Here is a 27,168-nt window from a genome sequence, read left to right on the forward strand (position 1 = left end):
GTACCCTAATGATGTGGAAATTGACTGAGTCTAAAGGGATTAAAAAGAATTAAAGTCTGAGAAAAAGTTTAATTTTTTATCAATTTATTAATTTATTTCAGTTTTATTTTCCCTTTCTGGATGTGTCAGTGCAATATAGTATAGTCTAAAAATATGTCTAAGTTTAAAATAGACTTTATAGTAGTTAAGAAGTAAAAGCCCTAAGTGGTCAGAAGGCAGTGTCATAGTTTCTTAATTTCAATGACTTTTTTTTTCTCTCTTAGTGGTGTATAAAATAATAGTACAGTCTGGCTGGTGTGGTGCAGTGGTTGAGCATTGACCTATGAACCAAAAGGCTGTGGTTCAATTCCCAGTCAGGGCACATGCCTGGGTTGCAGGCTCGATCCCCAGTATGGGGTGTGCAGGAGGCAGTCAATCAATGATTCTCTCTCATCATTGATGTTTCTCTCTCTCTCCCTCTCCCTTCCTCTCTAAAATCAAAATTAAAAAAATAAAATAATGGCACATCTTTCAAGCAATGATGTCTTAGATTCAAAGAAATGCAATTATCCCAAATTGGAACATTTCTCACCACTTCCATAGCTACTACCATGGTCCATCATCATCCCTGACCTGGCTTACTGTAGTAGCCTCCTGACTGCTTTTCTCACTTTCACAGTTGGGACTCCTTATAATCTATTCTCAGCATAGTAGAGTGATCCCTTTAAAACAAATCATGCCCCTGCTAAAAATCCTCCTATGACTTCTCATTTCATTGAGATTAAAAGCCAGAGTCCTTATAAAATCCTGCAATATGGGTGCCATTCTCCACCACACACAAGCTTCTTTGCTCTTCAAGAAATATGTGAAGAATGCATCTACCACAGGCCCTTTGCACTTGCTGTTCTTTATGCCTGGAATTCTCTCCCCCCTGACTTTTGTGTGGTGCGCCACCGGTACCTACCTTAGATGCTTGCTCAAATGCCATTTTATCAGTGAATCTTTTCTTACTAACCTTTTTAACCCTCCAATACCCTTGGCTAGCAGCCCAATGTCCAATTCTTCTTCTTCCCCACCTTACTTTTTCCCAATCTCTTTCCTGCCTTACTATTCTCCTATCACCATATGACACATGTATTATTTTATTTAGTTATTTGTTTTGTCCCTGTACATGCCTGTCCCTCACATTAGTATGCAAGCCCCCTGAGAAAAATGGATTTTCATCTGTTTTGTTCTTTCTTATGTTTCCAGTACTAAAATAGTTCCTTAACACATAGCAGGTATCCAAGAAATATTTGTTGTGGAATAAATAAGTGAACTTCTGCTGAATGAATGATAACTGAATGAATGAATGAATGAATGAATGAATAACTAGCTTGTGAGTATAACCTGAAGTTCAAGGTAGAAATTTCTTTAAAAATTTGTGCTTTCTTTAGAACATTCCTATGTATTATTCACTTTATAATACATAGATCTGTGTTTTATTATGAACATCCTTTACCTCAAAATCTTTGAGCCAAAATAATAGTCCAGGAAAACATTTACCCATCGTTATTATAAATCAGCATAAGCCACAGTCTGAGAAGTGAAGCCAAGCATTTAGGAGCTTCATTTGATCTTGATATAAATTAGTGTATCCAGCTCTTGCCACTCAAGAGAGGTGGAGAGAGATCTTTAGGATACCCAGTAGATTTCAAAACACGCAGATACATATCAGAGGTTTGCAAAGCTGGAGACATCAAATTGATAGCAAATAGGCTGGCTCTAGGTCTAAGTATGTTCTGAACAGACTTGGAAAATACATAATACGGCACAAGCCAGTCAAATTTGGGGGGAAATGAGTCTTTAATACCAAGAACCAAACGTAAGTTAGTGTTAGCTAAATCTGATTATTTTTTGTTGGGCTGGGGGAATAGAAACAAAGTGACCAGGATGAATGGAAACACTGAATGCTCTCAGTGGACAGCTTTCTCTTCTGAAAAGGGGGAAGGAGGGCCTGACCTAGCTCTTTTTCTGTTGCCTGCATTTGTATTAGGCAAAAAGTCATGTCTTCTAGTACAAATATGGTTTCTTTTTTCTTTGCCAGCTAAGGGAAGCCATTTGCAAGTTCCTCCTGCTCTACCTTCCCTTCTGGCACTTTCCACCGTGGTCTTTCTCCCCTCTTCTGTGTTTTCTTTGTTCCCCCAGGGCTTGATAACACAAGGAAAAAAAAAGTTGGATGTAAGTTCAGAAGAAAATGAGTTCAATGTGGGGAATCCGAGTGCTGGGAGTTCGAAAGAGCATGCGGCTGGCTCCCTGTGCTTTTGGCAGAGCCGGGGAGGGGCCTGGCAGAAGCCTCCGGGCCTTCACGGGTGGAAAGCTGCTCACCTGGCCACTGCACTGGGCCCCGCAGAGCAGCCTAATGTTCCCTGCCTGTGGGTCACCCCGCAGCCTGTAAATCTGGGCGGAAGGTCTTTCTGGGGTGGGGAAAACATAAACGAGGCCGTTTGTTCAGCATCTGCTATAGATTGTGGTGAGGTGCACGCAGATGCTGGGCTTTATTGATATAAATCATTTTGTCAGGAGGCATCATCAGCGCTAAGGTAAACGAATCAATTGCGTTTTGTCATTACGGAAAATCATCGGGCTGTGCATTATGTAATTTACCCACGGCCGCTCTCGAATAGAGCGGTTTGCACTGAGGTGTCTATTTGCAGACCCCGAGATGACTTATGGCTCTCATTTTGCCTCAGTTTGTTCCTTCAGCGTCTCTCCACCTTTGCTCCAGTGATTCTGGCCCCAAAGGTCCTGGATCACCTTTTAACAGGAGGGTAAGAGGATCATCTATCCAACCGGCATGTTCAGGCTCCTCTATGAGGATGGGAAGGTTGGGGACACAAGAAGGAATGAAGGAAAAACATGCCCTCAGCAGCTGCTGCACACAGGCCTGCCATCTTTTTGTGCCTAATAGAAATTTTTAGATTCCTAGAGAATAAGCATGACTCAGTTACGTGACTCAAGGAAAAAGATTTTAACTCTTCTGTATTCCTTAAAGAGTTCTATTAAAGGGACTTTCTAAATGTACCTCCCCCACCCCTCCCAAATATATCTCACCGTGATTTCAGAGATTTACAAAAGAATTACGCCTCTAACTTTCTATCCTTCTCTGGTTTTCATCGTCTAAATTCTTTAATTTTTCATCTTACAGAAATGCTACCAAACATGACCAAAAAAAAAGTATCTTGCCTGAATGTACTATATCAATGTCTAACTTACCTCATCGTTCATTCTCTCTGCCAGAGTATTTAAAAAAAATTTTTTTTCAAAATCACATTTTTCACTGCTTGCAGGGGTATTAGAATGTGGAGAGTTTCCCAAGATGGCACCTCCAATGTTTCATGTGTTTAAAAGTCCCTAGCTTTTTTTCTTGCCACCTCCTTCCCCCTAGAGCAGTGGTTCTCAACCTTCCTCATGCCTCGACCCTTTAATACAGTTTCTCATGTTGTGGTGACCCCAATTTCATTGTTACAAATTGAACATAATTAAAGCATAGTGATTAATCACAAAAACAATATGTAATTATATATGTGTTTTCCGATGGTCTTCGGCGACCCCTGTGAAAGGGTCGTTCAACCCCCAAAGGGGTCGTGACCCACAAGTTGAGAACCGCTGCCCTAGAGCCTAATTCTTTTGGCAAGCTGGTTTTTCCGGACTTCTTGGAATAGTTCTCCAGTACCCACTACCTTTCTTCTTGACCTGCAAGTCCATTTAAAGCCATAAACCTCTCATATGTCAATTGTTTTCCTCCACCGAGTCAACAAGTGAATAAAGCCACATTTAGTAAAGATATTCCTTCTCACTTTCCAAGCCAGAGGAGACTCAATCAAGGATCTATTGAAGGCTTCTGGATAAGGGCAAAATCTGGAGATAATATGCCAAGCAAGGTCAAATTATTCTAAAATGGCATGTCCTTGGGTATAAGGGCTGTCTTATTTATGTCTACATCTGCTGCAGTACCAAGCACAGAGTGACATTGATGTGTGACTCTGTTGTTGGGTTGGATATTATGAGAACATATACCACCTACCCTAGCAGGACCCAGCTAGGCAGATATCTGAAGTTCCGTGCCTTGATCCATCTAACTGCTTTACAAAGGTTCCACCATGTTCCATGGGACAGTCCAGAGGAATGAATATGTGCTTAGGCTTTGGAATCAGACCCTGGGCTTAAATCTTGGCTCTGCTACTTGATGGCGGTGTCACTCTGAGCAGGTCACACAACATGGCTAAGCCTCAGTTATCTCATTTGCAACATGGAGACAAACAGCATCTTGCTAAAAGATTGTTGTAAGGGTTAGATGAGATGATCATGTAAAGTTTCCAGCACACACGGCTATATAGTAAGCACACATTTATTGGGCTGGTGCGGAGAGATTAGGACAAAAAGGCAACGAATGGCTTCACATAATTGCTGCCTGATGTTAATTCTGAAAAAAATCTGTGATCAACACTGATCAAAAGTCACTTTGTAAATGAAGACCATGTGATTTCACCATTCGAGAATGGATTTGCTCTGATCTGTTTATGCTCCCTGCTATCTTCCACCACGCACATCTGACTATGTGTGAAGGAGCAATGGGGATGCAGTCTGTCCTCAGGCTGGGCAACTAGCTCATGCCTGCACATAGAGTGTATGTCTAGATGCTCCTAAGGTATCTTAAACAGAAAGGTCTCCTCCTTGGGGTTGCAATGGGTGACCTGATTTATCCCACTTCAACGAATCCACAAAGCAGGGTCATGAATTGTTTCACAATATTTTCACATCTGGCTTCATGTTGGGGAAGGTGTTATTCACTAGTTGCTGAGGGGAGCTAAGCAGGAGCAGGTGTGGGAGGAGCTAACAAGTCAAAAGGCCCAAAGATTGCCCCATCTCTGTAGCATCTTACGTTTGGTTGCTGAGAGCTGGGATTTGTAGTGCCCTCGGACCAGCCTGCAGGTGGACCCATCTCCGTTGCAAACTCCACAGTTATCTTCCTTGGTAGTGCTTCCGAGCTGATGATCACAGCCAACAATCTAACAAGAAAGAGAGATGTGTAATTCAACCAGGTGCCTACTGCTGGACCCCAGGTCCTCCCGTAGTCTTTGAGGAGGCATAAAACATGATTCCTATGCAAGGGATTGAATTCAGCTGGAATTTGAATCAAGCTAAGGAAGAATAAAACAACATGGGTAAAGATGTTTTTATAGCTCAAATAAACAAACACAAAGATAGGTGGGATGGAGAGAGAGGCAGGGAAGGAGGGAGGGAGAAGAGAGAGAGAAAAAGGGAAGGAGAGAATCAGGAAGGGGGAAAGGTGAGAGAGAGAGGAGGATCTGGCACTATTGATATTATAGAACCTTCATTCAAAAATAATTCCCACTGTCAATAATTATGATTCACTCAAATCACATAGGCATCTTTTTAAAAAAAAATATATTTTTATTGATTTTAGAGAGAAAGAGAGAGGGAGAGAGTTAGAAACATCGGGGCATGTGCCCTGACCGGGAATCAAACAGGGGATGTCTTGGAGAATGGGTCAGTGCTCAATCCACTGAACCACTCCAGCCAGGCCACACAGGTATCTTTTAAAATAGATGACAAAGCACCAACTCCTTCAACGGTTGTACATTTTTTGAAATGCAAAGATGTCATTTAGAAAACATAGTGCTGGGCTCTTAAGTGGGGAGCAAAGGTAAGCTAACTCCATCTGGAGGGGTTCACTGTGGTAAAGCAGCAATGCCCCTCAGTAGGTTCAGAGGCTGCAGTGAGGCGACGTCAGCATTCCCCCAACTGTCGTCCATGCAGAGCCAAGCACGTGCCGGCTTAGGACTTCTTCAATGTGCTTCTATATGACTGCAGCGAAGTTATTTTCAAAATGAACCCACACCTGAGCTGAGCAACTTCTGTATTCACTCTCATGTCTGAGCACAGTGTGGACTGGGAGTGTAGAAGTAATTTATTTACCAAAAAGGCATTTGATCATTCAGCCAACAATGATCAGAGATCTGCTATGGGTCAGGCACAGTGTGAGGAACAAAATCCAATGGAGAGTTTAAGCACATAGGGGTCCAACCTCATGGGACTTAAGAGTCTAGTGGTGGAGGCACCCATTACTCAAATCACCAAGTACAATAACGTACAATGATAATCACCATACAAGCTATAAAACACAGATACAGGTACTGCAAGAGCATAAAATATGGAGAATTTGATCTGGTTTGGGAGACCAGAGATAATGTCCCTAAGAAAGCATCTTTTGAGCTGAGATATAAAGACTCAGATTAACTAGGAAAAGGGGACATGTTGCTGTGGGGTTTACAGAATATTTTAGTCTTGCCTAGATACTAGCTAATTAGAAAATAAGCAAAAAGTAGGCCCTGGCCGGGTAGCTAAGTTTGTTGGAGAGTTGTTCCAATATATCAATGTTGTGGGTTTGATTCCTAGTCAGGCCTCATATAAGAATCAACCAATGAAATGCATAAATAGGTGGAACGATAAATCAATGTCTACCTCTCTATCTCTTCTTCCCTCTCTCCCTTCCTCTCTCTCTCTAAAATAAATAAATAAAAATTTAAAAAAGAAAGTAAGCAAAAAACAAACTACAACCACACATCAAATTATCAGAAGATTACATAATCTGATTTCCTTAGGGTTGAATCTTTTGAGGAAACTTGGCGATCTTAATTTAAGCAGTATTCAAAGAATCGCTGGCTCTACTGCTTTTGTTTGGAGTTGGAAAGATACTCAGCTCTGTGGAAGGACAAGGTGCACAGTGGGGCATGGGAATTTACACTCTCCGGTATCTCAAAGCTAACTAGGTTTATTTCTCAAATTAAAGAAATTTCAGGTTTCTCAAAAGACTTAAGTTTCTCTGGAAATTTTTTAATAGGCTCTGATGTCTCTAAAGGAGCCAAAAAGAAGATAATCATGGAAACTTCCCTAATCCTAAATATTTCTTATGGTTCTAAAGCCATTTTAAGAAAAGGACAGTCCAGTTCCACAGATCCAAAAGAACAATGATGTTAGGAATCGCTAAATAGAAGGTGACATATTTCAGGCTGACTTGGGCAGACCACCAAAAGCTCTCAGTGTAGGTTTATGGACCCCAGGCTATGAACCAAGTCAGTTCTAAATGGGCTTTGTTTAACTTCAGAATTGAAAAGACAAACATCGCCCTGACACAATTGCTTTTCCTCTCTCTGTATCAATTCCTTTTTAAGATGCCAAAATATTCTAACTCAATTATTTTTAAAACGTGGAATACTTTATCATCAGGTAAGTGTTCTTAGTTTGGTCCAAGTGGAAAATTATTTGCAGTTACATCAGGAAAATTATTGTTGACATACCTTAATCTGTTGATCTTTTATAACTATTTGATTAATTAAAAACTAGTTAAACTGTTCTTTTAAGAGCTATCATTAATAACAGAGGAAAATTAAGCATAAGAAATGGGCTTCATTGGCAGGTATAATGTCAGACCCCTCTGCGTCTTTGCACATATTATTATTTCTGCCTGGAAATAATTCTTTATTTGGCAAACTTTATTTGGCAAACGTTCCCAATTCTTTATTTGGCAAACTCCTATTCATCCTTCAAACCCCAAATTGTCTCCTTCTCAAAAAAAGCCTTTTCCAGATTCCAGAGTTAACTGCTTTCTTGCTTCATGCTTCCTCAGCCTTTTGTTCATAACTCCATGAGGCAGATAACTGGTTGCCACCCAATATCCATCTTCCTTAGTTTTCTCAATTCTATTTGGGTTGGCAATATCTCCAGTTAAAAGAATATATTTCTCATGGGCCATGTGACCAAGCTGTAATTAGTGAAATAAAAGTGGAAGTGTGTGGGGCGCCTGGGAAGGCAACTTCAACAAATTGACTTAGCCGGGGAAGGTCCCTTCTGTCTTTTGCCTTCCTGCCATCCTGTGGGCTCCAGGTGTCCGTTCTACAGGACAGTTCTGAGATGGGAACCTTGCTTTAAGGAAAGCAGAGCAGAAAGAGAAAGAGCCTGGTTCCGGAACCCTACTTAGACTGATTACATCTTTTTATTTTTTTAAATTAAATCTTTATTGTTCAGATTATTACAGTTGTTCCTCTTTTCCCCCCCCCCCCGTAGCTCTCCTCCACCCAGTTCCCACCCCAACCTCTGCCCTTACCCCTCCCACTGTCCTCATCCATAGGTGTACGATTTTTGTCCAGTCTTTTCCTGCACCCCACACCCCTTTACCCCCAAGAATTGTCAGTCTACTCCCTTTCTATGCCCCTGGTTCTATTATATTCACCAGTTTACTCTGTTCATCAGATTTTTTATTCACTTAGTTTTTAGATTCACTTGTTGATAGATATGTATTTGCTGTTCATAATTTTTATCTTTACCTTTTTCTTCTTCATCTTCTTAAAGAATACCTTTCAGCATTTCATATAATATTGGTTTGGTGGTGATGAACTCCTTTAGCTTTTTCTTATCTGTGAAGCTCTTTATCTGACCTTCAATTCTGAATGATAGCTTTGCTGGATAAAGTAATCTTGGTTGTAGGTTCTTGCTATTCATCACTTTGAATATTTCTTGCCACTCCCTTCTGGCCTGCATAGTTTCTGTTGAGAAATCAGCTGACAGTCTTATGGGTACTCCCTTGTAGGTAACTGACTGTTTTTCTCTTGCTGCTTTTAAGATTCTCTCTTTGTCTTTTGCCCTTGGCATTTTAATTATGATGTGTCTTGGTGTGGTCCTCTTTGGATTCCTTTTGTTTGGAGTTCTCTGTGCATCCTGGACTTGTAAGTCTATTTCTTTCACCAGGTAGGGGAAGTTTTCTGTCATTATTTCTTCAAATAGGTTTTTAATATCTTGCTCTCTCTCTTCTTCTGGTACCCCTATAATTCAGATGTTGGTGCACTTGAAGTTGTCCCAGAGGCTCCTTACACTATCTTCATATTTTTGGATTGTTTTTTCTTTTTGCTTTTCTGGTTGGGTATTTTTTGCTTCTTCCTATTTCAAATCTTTGACTTGATTCTTGGGGTCCTTTTGTCTGCTGTTGGATCTCTGTATATTATTCTTTATTTAAGTCAGTGTATGCTTAATTTCTAGTTGGTTTTTTTTCATATCCTCCAGGGTCTCACTAAATTTATCGGCGGTTTCTAGAAAATTCTTGAAAAACCTTATAACTGTGGTTTTGAACTCTATATCCAGTCATTTTCTTTCCTTCATTTCTGTCATTTGTGACCTGTTTTTTTGTCTCCGCATTTTTTATGCTTCCCTGTGTTGGTGGAGTGGCTTTGTGTGCTAGGTGTCCTATAGGGCCCAGTGGCTCAGCCTCCCCAATTACCTGAGGTGGACACTCTTGGTGCACCCCTTTGTGAGCTTTGTGCACAGTCTTGTAGTTAAGCCTTGATTGTCGTAGGTATCACTGGGAGGAATTGACCTCCAGGCCAATTGGCTGTGAGAATCAGCTGTGTCTACGGTGGGAGAACTTCTGTGCTGAAGACACCCTCTGGGGCAAGACTTGCTTTAGTGGGGCTTTGGTGCTCATTGAGTCTGCCCCCTGAGTGTGTCCCTTATGGATCTGAGGAGTTGTAATTGGATGGTCCCACTCTGACCACTGGGTACACTGGCTCTTGGATGTAAGGAGGTGCTAATTTAGCCTCTGCCTGAGGCTACCCAGCAGGAGCTACGAAGAGATCTGCAGATTCCCCTTCCTTGTTTGGGGTTTGGAGGTGCCCAAATGTGGCCCAGCAGTGAAGCAATGCAAGCTGCTGTGGGGCCTTGGGCCTTCTCTTGGAAGTTCTGGTTCTGTCTGGCCCAGCTGAAGTTAGGTAATTTTCAGATTGCAAAAGGCCAGGGCATTCATATGCAAAATCCTCTGCTGCAGCTTGGGAGGGGCGGGGCTTCAGGGAATCAACAGGGTGGAGCAAGCAGCTATGGCTGATCCTCAGCCCTGCCCTAAGGGGCCCCGTGTCTCAGTGTCCTGGTAATTGCTGCAAGCACCTCAGAGAAAGCCATCCTCAAGTTCCGAGTTCTGCCCGCTGCCAGACAGTCCAGTTTCTTCCCGTATGAGTCTAGGTCCCCAGAGACTCACCCGGAACTGGAGTTCAGAGCAGTCGGGGGCTTGTGACTCCCTCCCAATTCAAAAATACAGCTGCGCCCTCAGTTGCCAGCCCTTGCCGCTGCCGCGTGCGCCTCTGTACCTCTGCACTTCCACACCTCCTCTGAGTCTCAGTGTGCTTTTCTCTTTCCTTCTAGTTGTAGAGTTCCCACTCAGCCAGCCTTCCTGTAGTTCTGGATGATGTTCGTTTTTGTCTTTTAGTTGTATTTTTGAATTTGTTGTGGGAGGCAGCAATTTCCGGTATTTACCTATGCCGCCATCTTGGTTTCTCCTAGACTGATTACATCTTGACATTTTTTTGTGTGTGTGAGCAAGTAAATCCTGTATGTGCTCAAGCCAGTATTATCACGGGGTTTCTTTTATATGTTCTCAATTCAAATAGTTATATACCTTATATTGAGTTTACTCTATTAAGATGTCTGTCTCCACACCAAATCATGGGCTATTTGAGAGCCTCTGTTTTAGTAGTCTTTGTTATTTCTTCCGCTTAGCACAGTGTTTGACATTTGAGATGGACAATGAATATTAGTGAATCAGTAAAACACATAACACCAAACATAATGATTTGCTAATATTTTAATGTAGGCTATAGAGCCCTAGCCAGTTTGGCTCAGTGGATAGAGTGTCGGCCTGCAGACTGAAGGGTCCCAGTTTCGATTCTGGTCAAGGGCATGTACCTTGGTTGCAGGCTCCTCCCCGGCCCAGTCCCTGGTCAGGGTGCGTGCAGGAGGCAACCAATTGATGTGTTTCTCTCACATAGATATTTCTCTGTGTTTCCCTCTCTCTTCCACTCTCTAAAAATCAATGGAAAAATATCTTTGGGTGAGGATTAAAAAAAAAGTAGGCTATAGAGAAGCAATTTGAGATTGCAGTCATTGATGACACACATATATACAAAGTGTGCATGTATTGTTGTATCTGTGTACACAGAGGAACAGACATACTATTAATCCTCTGTCCTGATTTATGAACAAGAATTACTGTAAAGGGCTATACTTCTAAAAAGACTATTTCCCAGTGCATCAATGCTCCTTATTAGTGAAATGTCACGGAAGGCAATGTTCCGGTCATTGAGTTCCCAGACCAACCCCCCATTCTGGACAAAATATTAAAGTGAGATAATGACCACTCATAACTTTGGCAATTGCATAGCATTTTTTTGTAAGGGATTGGAAAAATAACTGGATATTTTGACCTAAAGCAGCTTATTAGTATGCTGCTATGAGGTGTCAGCTCAATTCCGTGCCCCCATCATCTAAAATGATTACACAGTGTTGCTTTTCTTTCTTTTCTTCTTCTTTTTTTTTTTAACAAAGCTTTTGTCTCAGGTGACATAAAAAGTGAGAAACTCTAAGATGTTTTTGTTGTTTAAAAACCACTAGGGAGGTCATCACCTTTTGCTTTTCTATCTTGAATATATGCCTTTTGCATCCATATAGGTACACACGCATACAGACATGCAGTCTTTCGTCTTTTGAGTAGAACACACACACTCAGCAGGGCTCATTTTCCTTATTCTCCTTCAGGGTTCCCTACATGGAGGGGAAAAACTCTCCCTAAACAAAAACGTAGGACTATAACATCCAGTCCAAGTTGGCTCACAGACCCGCAGCCTGTCGTGCAGATTTTAGGCATGCGGCCTGCAGTGTGTGCTGATAGGGGCTTCTTCCTTCACTTCACAGAGCTGATAGCAAGTGAGCAGGCAGAACACGAATGAAACTCTCTAGACACCTAAATATGTATAATAAAATGTCTTCACCAGGAGCCACAGGAGAAAAAAAAAGATCACCATGTAAATAACTGGGAGAATGTAAATAAACACAATCCATAAGCAGATACCAGGCCCCAGACTGACATGCTTCGATGGGTTCACTCTGGCCACGTTTCAAATGGTTTCCCATAAGAACCTCAACTTCTAGCATTAAATACTGAGCCAGTGATGTCAAGCTTTTCTTGATCCAACACCATGAGGTAAGAAACTTTTAAATCCCTTTATTTTCAGCACTGGGAAAGACAAATATGGAAAACTAAACTCTGCAAATCTGATCACAGCTGGTCTTATTTATAATTATTTAATTCAGAGAGAACTTTATGGGGAAGGGTGTGCTTTTACATACATTATAACTCATTTACTATTTATGTTAACAGGGAAGAGAGTATATCTCCAACATCATCTTCAAAAGATTTAGATATTGATTGATTTGTTTATGCTTTTGCTTATTAGAAGAAGATGTCTAGCATATACATATGATACAACACAGTGTAATGGCTGGAAAAAAAAAGGGAAATGGGGCAAAGAGAAAAACGAAGGCAAGAAAGATGAATAAAGCCAGGAAAGAGAGAACTACATAGAATGCACACTATAAAGTCCTATACAGTTGCTGGGGGGTGGGGGTGGGGTCACATAGATGGATGTGAGCTTCTTAGAAATGAGAAAAACATGAGAAGTTACAAGGGTGACAGCATCTACTGAATCTTTTAGAAAATCCATAGGCTAATGCATTCCTGGTAGTAGATATGTATTAATATTTATGTAATAAATGAAGGACAAACTACCTTCGGAGAACCATAATTACTCAGAGTACCGAAATCCTAGAAATACATCTGCTGTGAGTTTTCTGAAAGACATTGCCGTGTAACAATGTCCCAATAACATCTGCGCACATAAATACAAGGAGTTTCAAAGAAGTGGTTCTTCAGTTACCTTTGATGACCCCTAATGGTCAGGGAACATTTGGTAAAAGCAAATTTAAGGAGCCAAAACAAATAGTCCAGGCACAGAGCACTGTGATGGTCTGATTTAACAGAGCTGGGCTGGCAAAAATATGGCCCACGTACAGCTGTTTTTCCTGCCAGGATCCACAGCAGACATTGCTAATCAAGAGCAGTTCTCTTTGCCACTGAGATTTCATGTGGTCCCAGATCCTCTACGACACTGTGCTCTAGAAGCCAAATCCAATAGACGACGATGGCTGTTATGCAAGGAGACTAGACCAATTTACCATTCCAGGGTCAGAGAAATGAGTTGGCTGTCTATCTTTCAGGAAATTCTACTCAGATATTTCGTTTAAGATTAACATTCTCTTAAGAGTTGAATGATTTCGAGTACAGATTATAACACTGAGGTTTAGAAAATATAAACAACGAACCTAAGGTCACATAGCTGGTAACTAACAAAACCAAAATTCCAATTCAGGATTCCTAAGCAAGAGTATGTTGCCTATGAAGCAGGAAAATACACACTATACAGTATTTATTATGGCAATGGTGAAAAGTGATTACAAGGGTGACTATTTCTATCAAGATCTCTACCAGTAGAGGCAGACTTCTGCACAGGGATGAATAGATGCCTTCATCTATACTATGTGATTTAGAAGCACATGCTGAAATAAATGGGAAAGTACCACTCCCCATTTATACTTTTGCTTCACACCTCCTTGTCTATCCCCTCCCCAAGCCTTTCACACATATGCGTATACATACCCTACACCTCCTGTGGCTTGCCATGGGGCCCAAATTTCCTCCTGTACAGACTTCTTTCTTTTCAATTATGGTTTTCAATATGAGGAAACAAGATCCCTGGTCACTCACAAAGGTGCTAATAGCAGTCCATGAGCTATGTTTAGTAGTTCCAAAAGCCTAATGGAAATATATTTACCAGCAATAAAACCACATAAGGTCACCAAGAACACTAACCATCTCATTATACAAATAAGCTGAATCCTGATATTTATTGCATTTATTCTTAATTGTACTCAGGTCTTTAAGTCATAAAATGGGAAAACAAATTATTACTTAATACATTCAGTGTTTTGAGTCAATGGAAACTTCCAAAACACAAGGCCCATAGGGAAAAAATAATAATAAAGGGCTCCTTTGTTTGAAAAAGTTGAGAACCACTGGTGTAGTCCTTTGTTTGTTGTTCAAATACCTGTGGGAGGACTAACACATGAACTTGTTGATTATACTTAAATTAAACCAGATCAATGGAGCATAAGGCATTGTGCTGGCTATTATGGTGCTGTGGGGAATACACATAAGTAGTAGTAGGCCTGGTCCCAATCTAGGGTGAATGGGTTTAATCCGATCATTTCCTCAAAACAGGTGAGAACAGAAAGGGAGTAAAATCACTCCAACTAAAGGTCAAAATGGCAGGAGGAGGAGAAAGCAGAGGGGAAAGCCACCTGGAGAAGGGAAAGTAAATGAGCATTTGCCAAACGCTTGCTGTATTTAGGTTCAATATACAGCTTCTCAATCAATTCTTGTAATATCCCTGAAAATTAGCTAAAATTATGCCTATTTTACAAAGATAAAACAGATTCCGAAAGGCTCAACAACTTGCCCAAGATCACATTACTAGGAATTGGTGTTGCCAGAGTCGCAATCCAGGCTATGTCATAGATGAGTGATCCCCCAATTCTGTGATGAGTTACGTTTCTTTCGGGGGTTAGAGGGAGTGAAGAGACAAGGAGGAGGAGGATGAACATGCTTTTGTCAGCCACACCTTGTTGCCAAAAACAACAGCTGACTACAGCTCTAAGTACTGAGATTGAGCACCAGCCTTTTGTTTTGTTTTGTTTTTCTTTTAGGAAGCAAATGAATATATATATATTTAATCCTTACCACCTGAGAATATTTTTTCCCATTGATTTTTAGAGAGACTGGATGGGAGGGGGAGAGAGAGACAGAGAGAGAAACATCAATGTGAGAGAGACGCACTGATTGGTTGCCTCTCACATGTGCCCTCACTGGGGCCAGGGATCAAGCCTGCAACCGAAGTATGTGCCCTTGACTGGAATTGAGCCCTAGACTCTTCAGTCCGAGGGCTGATGCTCTAACCATTGAGAAAACCAGCCAGGACAAATGAATATATTTTTTAAAAATCAGTTACTTTTGTTCAATAGCTACAAACACATGGTACAGGGAAATTTTGGTAAACACCTTAGATTATTAGGCTAGATCAGTGGTCGGCAAACCTCAGAAGTTGGTTTTCAGCCTGAGCGAGTCTATCTTGAAGAAGGGGCGTTAGAAGAAGTGGCGGGTGTCGGTCGGTCGGGTGACGGGAGATGCGGCACAGGCAGGCCAGGGGATACGCAGCGCGGGGGAGGTGCCAAATATCAACAGTCCTTAAACTATATAGGTAGGTTAATAACAATGTAATTAGGGTACTCCTAAGGCTTAGGAAGAGCCACACCGACCACGGGGCTAGATGATGAGATGTAGCTCTGTTACATTCTAATATACCACTATGTGGAAAAAAAAATATGTGAAAGCATTAAGTCCTTTTTCTTCAGGCAAAGATTTCCTAAAGCGGCGGTTCTCAACCTGTGGGTCGCAACCCCTTTGGGGGTCGAACGACCCTTTCACAGGGATCGCCTAAGACCATCGGAAAACACATATATAATTACGTATTGTTTTTGTGATTAATCACTATGCTTTAATTATGTTCAATTTGTAACAATGAAATTGGGGTCACCACAGCATGAGGAACTGTATTAAAGGGTCGCGGCATTAGGAAGGTTGAGAACCACTGTCCTAAAGGAACGCTTCCCATATACGGCATTATCCACTGGGTTTGCCTATCACTGGTGGGGCTGCTCAGTTTCCTCCTGGGTTCACCAGGTCCTTCCAATAGCCCACAAGAACCCGTGTCATTGGACTTAATTACGTCTCTGAGCTCATGTCCCTCTGGCTCACTCTCCTTGAGTCACCAAGCACTTTCTGGTCTCAGCACAGCAGAGCTGTTACCTTTGACTGCGTTCTTCCTTAGACACCTCTACAGCGGCTCTCAGTCTTTTGGAAACTTCCACCTCCTCAATAATGCCTACTTTGACCAGGCTATTTAAAGCTGATTCCCTCCCCAGATCCAAGTTCTCTGACCCTGTCCCATTTTTTCCCTTTATCTTATGACACTTATTTTATAATACAATATAATTTACTTATTTATTAAGTTTGATGTTTATTTTCTATCTCCTAATAGGATGCAAACCACAAAGTATCTAATAACAAGTAATTAATACAAATGTGTTGAGAGAATGAAGTATACAGTCGCTCCCCCTAATCTGCAGTTTCACTTTCTGCAGTTTTAGTTACCCGCAGTCAACTGTGGTTTGAAAATATTACATGGAAAATTCCTGAAATAAACAATTCGTAAGGTTTAAGTTGCTTGTTGTTCCGAGTAGCATGATGAAATCTCATGTGGACCCGCTCTGTCCTGCCTGGGGTGTCAATCATCCCTTTGTCCTGTGTCTCCGAGCTGTCAATGCTCCCTGCCCATCAGTCACTTAGTAGCATCTCAGCTCTCAGATCATCTGTCCAGATATCACAGTGCTTGTGTTCAAGTAACACTTGTTTTACTTAATAATGGCCCTAGAGTGCAATGCTGGCAACTCAGAAATGCCAAAGAGAAGCCACGAAGTGCTTTCTTTAAGACAAAAGGTGAATGTTCTAGACTTAATAAGGGGAATAAAAATCACAGGCTGAGTTTGATAAGATCTATGATAAGAATGAGTCTTTCATTCATGAAATTGTGAAGGAGGAAAAAGAAATTTGTGCTCGTTTTGCTGTTGCACCTCACACTGCAGAAGTGATGACCCTAGAATGTGATAAGTGCTCAGTTAAGATGGAAAAGGCATTAACTTTGTGGGTGGAAGAGAAAACAGAAAACATGTTCTGATTGACGACAATGTTGCACCAGAAAGCACTGGGCCTATATGAAGACTTCAGCAAGGGATCCCCTGAAAGGAGTGACCACATTCACATAACTTTTATTACAGTGTATTGTTATAATCGTTCTATTTTATTATTGGTTACTGTTGTTAACCTCTTACTATGACTAACTTATAAATTAAACTTTACCACAGGTATGCATACATAGGAAAAAACATAGTATATATAGGGTTGGATACTATCTGCAGTTCTGGCATCCACTGGGGGTCTTGAAACACATTCCTCGTGGATAAGGGGGAATTACTCTAGAGCAGTGGTTCTCAACTTTCCTAATGTCGCGACCCTTTAATACAGTTCCTCATGTTGTGGTGACCCCCAACCATAAAATTATTTTCGTTGCTACTTCATAACTGTAATTTTGCTACTGTTATGAATCGTCATGTAAATATCTGATATGCAGGATGTATTTTCATTGTTACAAATTGAACATAATTAAAGCACAGTGATTAATCACAAAAACAATATGTAATTATATATGTGTTTTCCGATGGTCTTAGGCGACCCCTGTGAAAGGGTCATTCGACCCCCAAAGGGGTCGCGACCCACAGGTTGAGAACCGCTGCTCTAGACGCAAGGCTAGAAGGGACAGGGATATATTGTGATTTCAAAAAATTGTCCTCCTTGTCCCAACCTAGAACATAACAACAGCTTCCACCACTTAAACTCTCTGCCGCTAGTTCCAAAGACCAAAAAAGAGCTCTCTGTCCAATAGAAAAGGATCTCTCTGTTTGAATCACTTGTAAATCACTTTTTAATCTGAGAGTTTAATTTCTACTTGTCACTTTGCCTGCTATGTCTCTAGTCCTTCATCCATCATTCCAGAAGTGCCTTGGGGTATAACGGCTTATTATTTCCAAGCAAGTCTCCCTCTGACCTCTTCTCCACTAGGCACGGGGCTCTGGGCATCACGCCCCAGCTTGACACCAACCCTGGACCTGGAAACTCACTCTGTACTTGCTCTCCTCAGCGCCTGATGCTTGGCTCCTCCTAAGAGACTTGAGCTTGGACAGCCCCCTGGCCTGACTCTTCCCATTCCTCTGTGTGAGCTCTCGCCCTTTGGCTGATCATTTGGCTGGACCAGAGCCAGACTCTTTCTCCATCTCCGACCTACCCACCCCCAACCCCACCACCATCAAAGCGTAGAGACTTCAAGCCCCTCTATGGTTAGTCTAAAGGAGGTCCTGCTTCCATAGGAATGAGATTTGGTCAGGCGATTTTTTAAAGGGTCCCATTTCTATCCTCTTTATTGTTTGAGCTAGAGATGTTCTCCTGTACTCTGCATTAGCTTGCTTACCCTGCAGTTCTAGAGATGTTGAGGGGTCACCATGGGCTCTGTGGTGCTTATCTCTTTATATTATAAAGTAAATGGAAGGGAAGGGAGATGTCAATGTTAGGGGTATGAGGCAGCTGATAGAAAAAGTGGTGAATTTATTTGATTGTAAACATTTTTAGGAGTTTTTCCTAGGCTGCCTTTTTGGACGTCAATAATCTGACCTATTTGCCTGGCTGGTGTGGCTCAGTTGGTTGAACGGTGTCCCATGTACCAGGATGTCATCAGTTCATTTCCAGCAAGGCAGGCACAAGCCGGGGTTACGGGCTCAATCCCCAGTAAACTGATTGATGCTTCTCATCAATGTTTCTCTCTCTCTCTCTCTCTCTCTCTCTCTCTCTCTCCATTTCTCTCTCTCTGAAATCAATAAAAACATTTTTTTTTTAAAGAAAATGTCTCTTTATAAAAAAGAAGAATCTAATGTATTAATGGCTGGATAAACATCCTGAAAAGTAAAAAGAGAATGGCTAAGTCTTATTTCCAACATATATGAAATTTCTCAGGTGCTACCAGCCTGATTTACTTTGCCTTTCTTATTTATTTCAGGTTCTGTTTTGAGTTAAATGTGTTTGTCTGGTTGTCTTCAGCAGAAATCCTAAGAATTAACCTCGTACAGAAAAGAGTGCATACAGACACTGGAATTCATTCTCAGCACATGATCCGGGGACTTTTCTTTAACAAGCCGTCTTCTCCCTTCCCTGCTTCCAAAATTAGGGTGTCTGGAGAATGTGAAACAAAATTATACAAAGGCCTGACCTCTGGCCTTGCTTCTGTCTCTCAGACTGTGAAGTACCCAAGAGGGAAAGTGTTGAAATTGGCCTTACTTCACATGGCATTAACTGTAATTCTTTGTGAATTGTGGTGACATCATGGTATACTTTGACATCACTGCTCAGACTCCCCTCTGCTGCTGGGCATACAGTACATCGTTTTTGTTCAAACACAAGAGTCCTTTGTTGAGAAGAAAGGATAGCAGCTGGTCTTCTGCCCTGGTACGAACGTGGATCGTACGGAATGTGTCTGTTTGGTAAGTTACCACAAAGTAGCCATTCTGCTACGATGGCTAGAACTCATTCACACGCATAGCTCTGGAAAAGTTTGGGAAAATTTATATCGAAAGAGTTCAAAATTCAGATATGGGCCATAAGTCAGCAAATTTATGTGTACAGTAAAGCTCTCATTTACATGTCTGAATATATTATCTGAAGTCAATATTCCAAAAGCAGCAGTATGCTGGCTGGGTGTGAATGCCAAGGCCAGAGGTGAAGAAAAAGGAAGGGTAAAATGGGATGTATCTGTCCCAAGACACTTCTCTTCCCACTGTAAGTGGTCAAGTGTCTCAGATCCCCAAGTCAGGAGGACTTCTGCTGTTCCCTGGCTCTCAAGTCATTTCCTGGTTACGTCCCCAAACTGATTGGTTTATACTAATAAAGCTAGTGATGCTATTATTATTCTGACTCAGTCAGTCAAAGATGTCCTCAGTTGATATATTTTTTTCTCTTCTCTTTTCCTGGGTTCTCTACTGCCATTTCTGTCTCAGAAAACAGCCTGAGAAAATTGTCAAAACAGAATTTATGCAAAAATATCTTCTGTAAAATAACTCCAAACTTCTGTTCCATATGGCTCTAATGCCTGAACAAGCAGAACATTTTCACATCAACTTGAGAAACTAAAGTTTTAATTCAACACTATTCCCAGAGGAATAAGTCATATCATAAAATATTTGGATGGATTTTTTATTTAAAAAATGTGACTTTTTTTCACTCTGTTACAGAACAAGCAAAGCCAGATATGATCCTAGGTTCTACCAAGAGCCTTATATTTGTTAAAAGTATTTTTTTCTCCCTCTGCAAATGTTACACTTCAGACCGACTAGTGTCCCATCTCCGCCTTCACCACACATTCACTTCCCTGGCCACTTCTCAACCTGGCATGACATTTCTCACACCAAGAATCTGCCTGCTGTAGAGCACTAGGCCATGAAAGAGACTGCATGACATGTGGGCAGAACAAACAACTCAACCTGGACGTGATGATTTATTACCACTTGCTTGAATGCATCATACATTCTCAGTAGGAGATTCAGTTCTCATGAGTTACAAGAGGATAATCAGGTCTACTTTATACACTCTTGTAAGAATTTGATGTGATAGCTTATATAAAAAGTCTAGTGCAGGGCCTAGCACATAACAACTTTCACCATATACTCTGGAATTTCTAATTTCAAATCTTCTACTTCATAGTTCCCATAATTATCAGAACATAGGTGCTGATTACTTCGGGGGATATGTGGTTATTATATAAATCGGAGGTATTTCTCCCTAAGCGTGAAAATGTCTGAATCTATAAAGGATGCCTTAGTGATATGAGCACCTATAGACTTGTCTCACAGCTCCAGGTACAGGGTCAAGTTTGCAAAAGCTCAGATCCATTTCAGTTCCTCTGGATTTGACAACAGCAAACATGAAGTAAGATTATAACCGCAGTCCCGGGGAAGAAACAGAGTCCTTTAGAGGGCAGAGCAGGGGGAGCCTCATTGGAGAACGGTTTTTAACTTCCCTCTACACCGCTAAAGTAGCCAATGAAATAAACACACCTAGTGTGCTCTTTGGGAAATGACAGCTGTGAGTTTTTGAGGATTCTGTTAGAAATGAAAAAGACCTCTCTGAAATTGCTGTGTGGTAGCAAGTCATCTCCTCTGCAGCCCACTCAGATGAGAGAGGAGTGCTCAGGATGCTTACAAGGTCCTTCCTCAATGCTCCCATTCCAGACCACTGATCCAGAGTTCATTCAGGGCCACTTTCAAACATGTATAAGCAAGTAACAATCCCTAAATGTATGTCAACACAAGATAAAGGTTTCTCAAAGTCATTCTTCTAACACTTGAAATCCAGCGAAAGATATATATTTCCAGGGCTGGAGCAAGAACTTGGGATCCGGTTTTCTCCATGGGAAGAAACTTTGAATCTGAACATGTGAGCCAACAACAAATCAGTTAGTTGTTTTTTAAAAGAGGAAAAGTAGGCTTCCTGAAAACAGGAACCTGAATTGCTCATTAACCAGAATTAGCAATACGCCAGTCAAAGCAGCCACAAAGGCCGAACAGAAAAATGGGCTGGATGATTTTTAACGGGCCAGCCATTTCCTAAGCCAGATGAAAGGTTAGCTGCTGAACGTGGTGACTGCACTGGGCTGGAGGAAGGCCGATGGGGATGAACTTGGCCACCCTTTCCATCTCCAGGCTTGTGCGTGCAGGAGAACCAGCTGCATTTTGCTGAATCACTGAAATCTTGACAGTGGTGAAATGAACGGCTGCTTCTTTCCTTTTAGACAACAACAAGTTCACTCAAAGGCCCTGAGATAAAAAACAATGACTGCATACATTTTTCCCATTCAGAAAGATGAGAAAATTCCACTCGCCACCCACGCAGATACATAAAAATGAATTCTTATTCTTCCCTACTGTAGTCCTAGTTAAAAAACAGCTGAAACTACAAATTTCAAATCTGACAGAATTCAAGACTCAGTATATATCTTATTTGGAAATAAGATTAAATTAACATTTAAATTTAAAAATATTTCAAAAGTCAAGTTTTTATGATAGATATAATTGGTTTTTAGTCAGTTTTCTAAAACTACTTAAAAGAGTTAGCACAGAAAACTTATGTAAAAAACTTCTAACCATTCTATAGCTACCCAAATTACCTACTCCAGTGCCCTCATTTAATGCTTCCGAAAGGACTATAAGCAAAGAAGAGAAGACATTTTTATGGTTGATGCAACAATTATAATTTGGCCATACTAAAGCAAGTACGATTTCTTTTGCATGAATTATGTATAAGGCATGTAATTGGAGATAAGTGTTTTATATTGTTAAAATATGCAACATGTCCTTATCAATATAAATTTAGAATTTTTGTAAGTCTAAACAGAAAAGTTCCCAATTGTACAAGGCTGAGTCTATCAACACTACATTTGCTAGAAAAGCATGATTTAACTATTAATTTTAAGGTTTAAGTGTTGCCATTTCAAATGCATTCTTTGCATGGTTTTGACTGAGTCTTCATGCCATTTTTTCTACATTAAAATTCCACTATTTAAAGTTGAACTATTTGCTGTTGGTGCAGGTGTGTTACAAGGACTCATTTACTAGGATATAATTCAAACAGAAGATGAAAACATTTGTTAGTATCAGCATGAGAATTTTTATGAACATAGTGCTCCCCAGAAATCCATGCATTGAGTTCTCAGTTGATGTCCAACCATGAATATGTCAAGCAAGGACATATGAATTTTTCTGAGAGTGGTTGTTAGTCTCAGGGAGGTGTGGTCTTCCCAGTTGAAGTCCACGAAGCCTCCGGTTTTGTGGCCCGTGAATGACAGTTGTACCTGAGTTGGCAGGAAGGTGTAAAATAAATACTCTCAGCCACAGTTATTCTGAGAGTGGGAAATTATATTAGGAAATTATAGACTGTGCTAATGGACAATTCTCGCTGATCAAATCTGATGTCAAGAAGAGGCAAGAATAAACAAATAGGGAAGAGGAAAGGAACTGTGACTCTTACGAAGCACCCACGATGGGCCAGGGGCTGTTTGTGTTTTGCAGTTCATGAAGCCTGTACACAAACTCTAACTGCACAGACAACACCGAAACCACTTCCTAGGTCACCTACTAAAAAATGGCATAGTTGGGGTTCTAACCTCTGTCTAATTCATCATCCCTATTACTCTGAGTCGCCTAACACACCAGATGACTTTGAAGTCAACAGTATGATGTTCAAAAGAGTGGAGTTACACCACACGTATGCAGCAGCTACTCTCCTGAGAGCACACTGTTGGAAGAAATAGTTTTTGAGGGACTGTTTGTACCACTCTGCTTCAAAACCTAGCCCAACATACATCAGTCATGTTCTCACTGTGTGTGTCCTAGTGCCCAGCTAGGTGCACTCGAGAGAGAAGGATGCTCCTGAAGCAGTTTCTTGGGAGATAAGAACTTCCAAAAAGGACTCCAAGCCTTTTCCTAATAGTAGGAAAATAACCCCCCTGTAAATTTATTTTCACTGCTTGCCTGTAGCTTGGCGTCGGCACTAAGTCAGTTATTACCTTAAGCAGAGGGGAAAACATCCCCAGTAGCATTTGGCAAGGCTGAAGAGAAGGGAGAAGGGAGGAGGGAGGAGAGAGGAGTGAGGAGCGAGAGAGTGGAAACAAACTGAACTCAGCCCAAGCACAGCTCACATCTGGGCAGCCTGACCTGGCAGAGACCTCACAAACCCTGCCAGTGGCCTGTGATCATGACCTCTATGTGAACTTTGGATTTGTACCACTCATTGTCAGGAAGGAGAAGAAAACCCAGAATGACAGACACACTGTCAATTCCATTACAAAGCATGCTGACTTGAACATGCTGTTCTCACCAACAGCACCTGCCTCTGCTTCCCCCACCCAGCCTGGGTCAAGGGTAAGGGCCAGTGGCAGTAAATGTGTGGTCTAATATCTAAGTACCTTTACACTCAGCTCTGACCCTCTCCATCAATACTCATACAACGCAACACATGGAAGACAAACATTCCAATTAAAAAATGGGCAGAGGACCTGAATAGACATTTCTCCAAAGAGGACATACAAATGACCAAGAGACATATGAAAAAATGCTCAAAGTCACTAATCATCAGAGAAATGCAAATTAAAACCACAAGGAGATATCACCTATTAGAATGGCTATCATCAAAAAATCAGAAAACAGCAAGTGTTGACTAGAATATGGAGAAAAGGGAACACTACTTCACTGCTGGTGGGAATGCAGATTGGTGCAGCCATTATGAAAAACAGTATGGAGTTTCCTCAAAAATTAAAAAATGGAACTTCCATTTGACCCAGTGATCCCACTTCTAGAAATATATTCTAAAAACACCATAACAACAATCAGAAAGAATATATGTACCCCTATGTTCATATCAGCATTAATTACAATAGCTAAGATTTGGAAACAGCCCAAGTGCCCAACAGTAGATGAATAGATAAAAAAAGCTATGGGACATTTACACAATGGAATACTATGTAGCTGTAAAGAAGAGGGATCTCTTACCCTTTGGAACAGCATGGATGGACCTGGAGACTATTATGCTAATTGAAATAAGCCAATCTTAAAAAGACAAATATCACATGATCTCACTTATTTGCGGAATCTAATGAACAAAAAGAACTGACCAACAAAATAAGACCTGAGGCATGGAGGCATGGAACAGAGTGACATACCTCTATGTGGAGTTGGGGACAGGGGAAGAGATAAACCAAAAACTTATATACTTACTAGAGACCCAGTGCACAAAATTCATGCACTCGGGGAGGGGGGGGAGGGAGGTGGGTTCCCCTGAGCCCAGTCTGTGCCCTCTCACAGTTCAGGACCTCTGGCTCCTTACTGCTCGCCTGCTTGCTGCTCCTTACTACTCGGCTCACTGCTCCCTAGTGCTGCCGGAGGTGGGAGAGGCTCCCGCCAGTCATGAGCTTGGCTTCTGTCTGAGAGGAGTTCCCCCTGTGGGAGCACACTGACCACCAGGGGGTAGCTCCTGCATTGAGCGTCTGCCCCCTGATGGTCAGTGAGTGTCATAGCAACTGGTCCTTTGCTGTTCGGTTGATTTGCGTATTAGCCTTTTATTATATAGGATATGCATAGCCCATGGACACTAGCAATAGGGTGGTGAAAACCTGAGGGGGTGGGTAAGGGCTGGGAGGAGTGGTTTAAACGGGAGGGAGAGAAATGGAATACATCTGTAATTCTATCAACAATAAAACTATGGATATTTTTTAAAAAGTAAAAGAAAAACATTTGGAAAGCATGTGAACAGAATATTTTCATATTAGTTTTTATTTGAGAAACACATAATTTCAAAAAGCAGGGAAATTGGCAGCTTTAGCTCCAAAAAGTGTTCAAGGTTAGACGGTTGATGCAAATATACCACGAGGATCATGGGAAGAGTTACATGAGAAACTCGCATCCTTGAACGTGTTATTCTGGCTCCAGCCTGAACCAAAAGCAGTCTCCCCACTTCTGTTCAAATTCCCTACAGTGAGGGCAGAGTCCGCTGCCAAACATAAGCATGCATGGCTTTGCAATGTGTATACTGTCAAGGCTACATCCCTGGACCAAGCGCTTTTTCATAGTTCCGCAAGTGACAACTTCTTTTGCAATGGGATTAGAACTTTGTTTTAGACATAACTGCTTTCTCTACTACAATGCTAGCCACTGGCTCTAATTAGGTATTAAGGGGAAAAAGGGCTCTATTTTGTAAATGGTCATTTAAATTGCAGATGTGGATTCAGCTTGCCAAACATGTACTTGCAGTCATGAATCAGCACTCGAATACCAGGCTGCCACTCTCATTGGTATGCAAAGAGGCACCTCTATACTTTTATTTCTTTCCTGCAGACAGCATCTCACTATTGTCATGGCTCTTCTCTGAGGTTGGGAGCAACAGAGGGAGAGAGAGTAGGGAAGAATACAGGCTAAAGGATTCATGCCCAAACATTTGCAAGTTGCTGAAGAAGTTTCAGCATCAGAATCTCCATCACAATGAGCAAGTCCTTGACTCAACACCCTTCCTGTGGATGGTATTGTACTGGCTGTTAAAGGGCAAAAGACTGAAGAAGTCACAGCCAGGCTTTAGCGGGCTTTATAACCTAGAAGTGAGAGTGTAAGAGTAGGAAGCAGAGCTGGTGGGAAAGAAAAAGGGTGCAGCTGCTGGGAAAAATTGTATAGTCCTCAAAAAATTAAACAAAGGATTACCATCTGATCCAGCAATTCCTGTTCTGACTATGACCCTAAAAGGAATGAATGCAGGGACGTGAACAGAATATCCGTAGGCCCATGTTCATAGCAGCATTATTCACAATAGGCAACCCAAGTGTCCATCAGCAGATGAATAAATAAAATATGCTACATGCTGTTACATTAAGCAGGAGGTCATTAAACTGATGTGGCTCTAATGCCATAGTGGTCTACAAAAACAAACAAATCTAAGCCTGTAAATGCCTCAAGGTTACAAAATCAAAACATTAAGGACAACGATCGCAAACAGCCCACAGGGCTTTATGCTATTGCCAATCAAATAATTTTCTTTCTTTGCTTCTGCACTTTGAATAAGTCCTTCTCCTGGCTCCTGTCAGTGGAGTGCTCCTAACCATTGCATTTTATTTATTTATTTACGATATACAAAATAAATCCATTACCAGATTGTAGATACAGAATAATTAGCCATGTACATGTAATAAACATTAATATTTCAAGAAAAATGATTTTAAGTATAATAAGATTACATGCAATAAACATTAATATTTCAAGGAAAACAAGATTTTAAATATAATAATATTACCAAAACTGTACTAACATAGTATAATACCACAAAAGTTGTAGGAAATATTAAAAATCTGCAAATAACAGGATTATTTCTATTATGTTCTACTAGAGGCCCAGTGCACGACATTCATGCACTGGGGGGTGTGGGGGTCCCTCAGCCCAACCTGCACTCTCTCCAATCTGTAAGCCCTCAGGAGAGCCCTCTCCAATCCGGGAGTTTCTGTCTGTCTTTACAATCATATGAGCGAATTGTCTGAGATCCCAACTCAGTTTGGTTTGTTGCTCACAGAATAATATAGGCATTTTTTTTCTTTGCTTCATTGATGGAGATTTCCTGGAAGTTTTAGGATATTTTCCCTTTAATTTTTCCTAGACACTCTGATTTTACTTATGTTTCTCACCTTTGCTTTCCCTCCATCCCCCACCGCAAGAGTAACTTGCTCCAGGCTCACTTTGCTGTAGTGTCTAGGACAGCCGTGGGCAAACTACAGCCCGTGGGCCGGATCCTGCCCGTTTGAAATGAATAAAACTAAAAAAAAAAAAAAAAAGACCGTACCCTTTTATGTAATGATGTTTACTTTGAATTTATATTAGTTCACACAAACACTCCATCCATGCTTTTGTTCCGGCCCTCCGGTCCAGTTTAAGAACCCACTGTGGCCC

At 41.2% G+C, this 27,168-nt stretch overlaps 1 protein-coding gene across 1 annotated transcript in view; it reads right to left on the reverse strand.

Moving 5' to 3' along the window:
- ADAMTSL1 (ADAMTS like 1) overlaps positions 1 to 27,168 on the reverse strand; it is an 863,772-nt gene that overhangs the window by 260,594 nt on the left and 576,010 nt on the right. Inside the window, 1 exon segment of the mRNA XM_014460878.2 lies at positions 4,904 to 5,030. Within this exon segment, the coding sequence (XP_014316364.1) occupies positions 4,904 to 5,030 (127 nt within the window).

Source organism: Myotis lucifugus, unplaced genomic scaffold (genome assembly GCF_000147115.1).
Source record: "Myotis lucifugus unplaced genomic scaffold, Myoluc2.0 scaffold_144, whole genome shotgun sequence".
NCBI lineage: Eukaryota > Metazoa > Chordata > Mammalia > Chiroptera > Vespertilionidae > Myotis > Myotis lucifugus.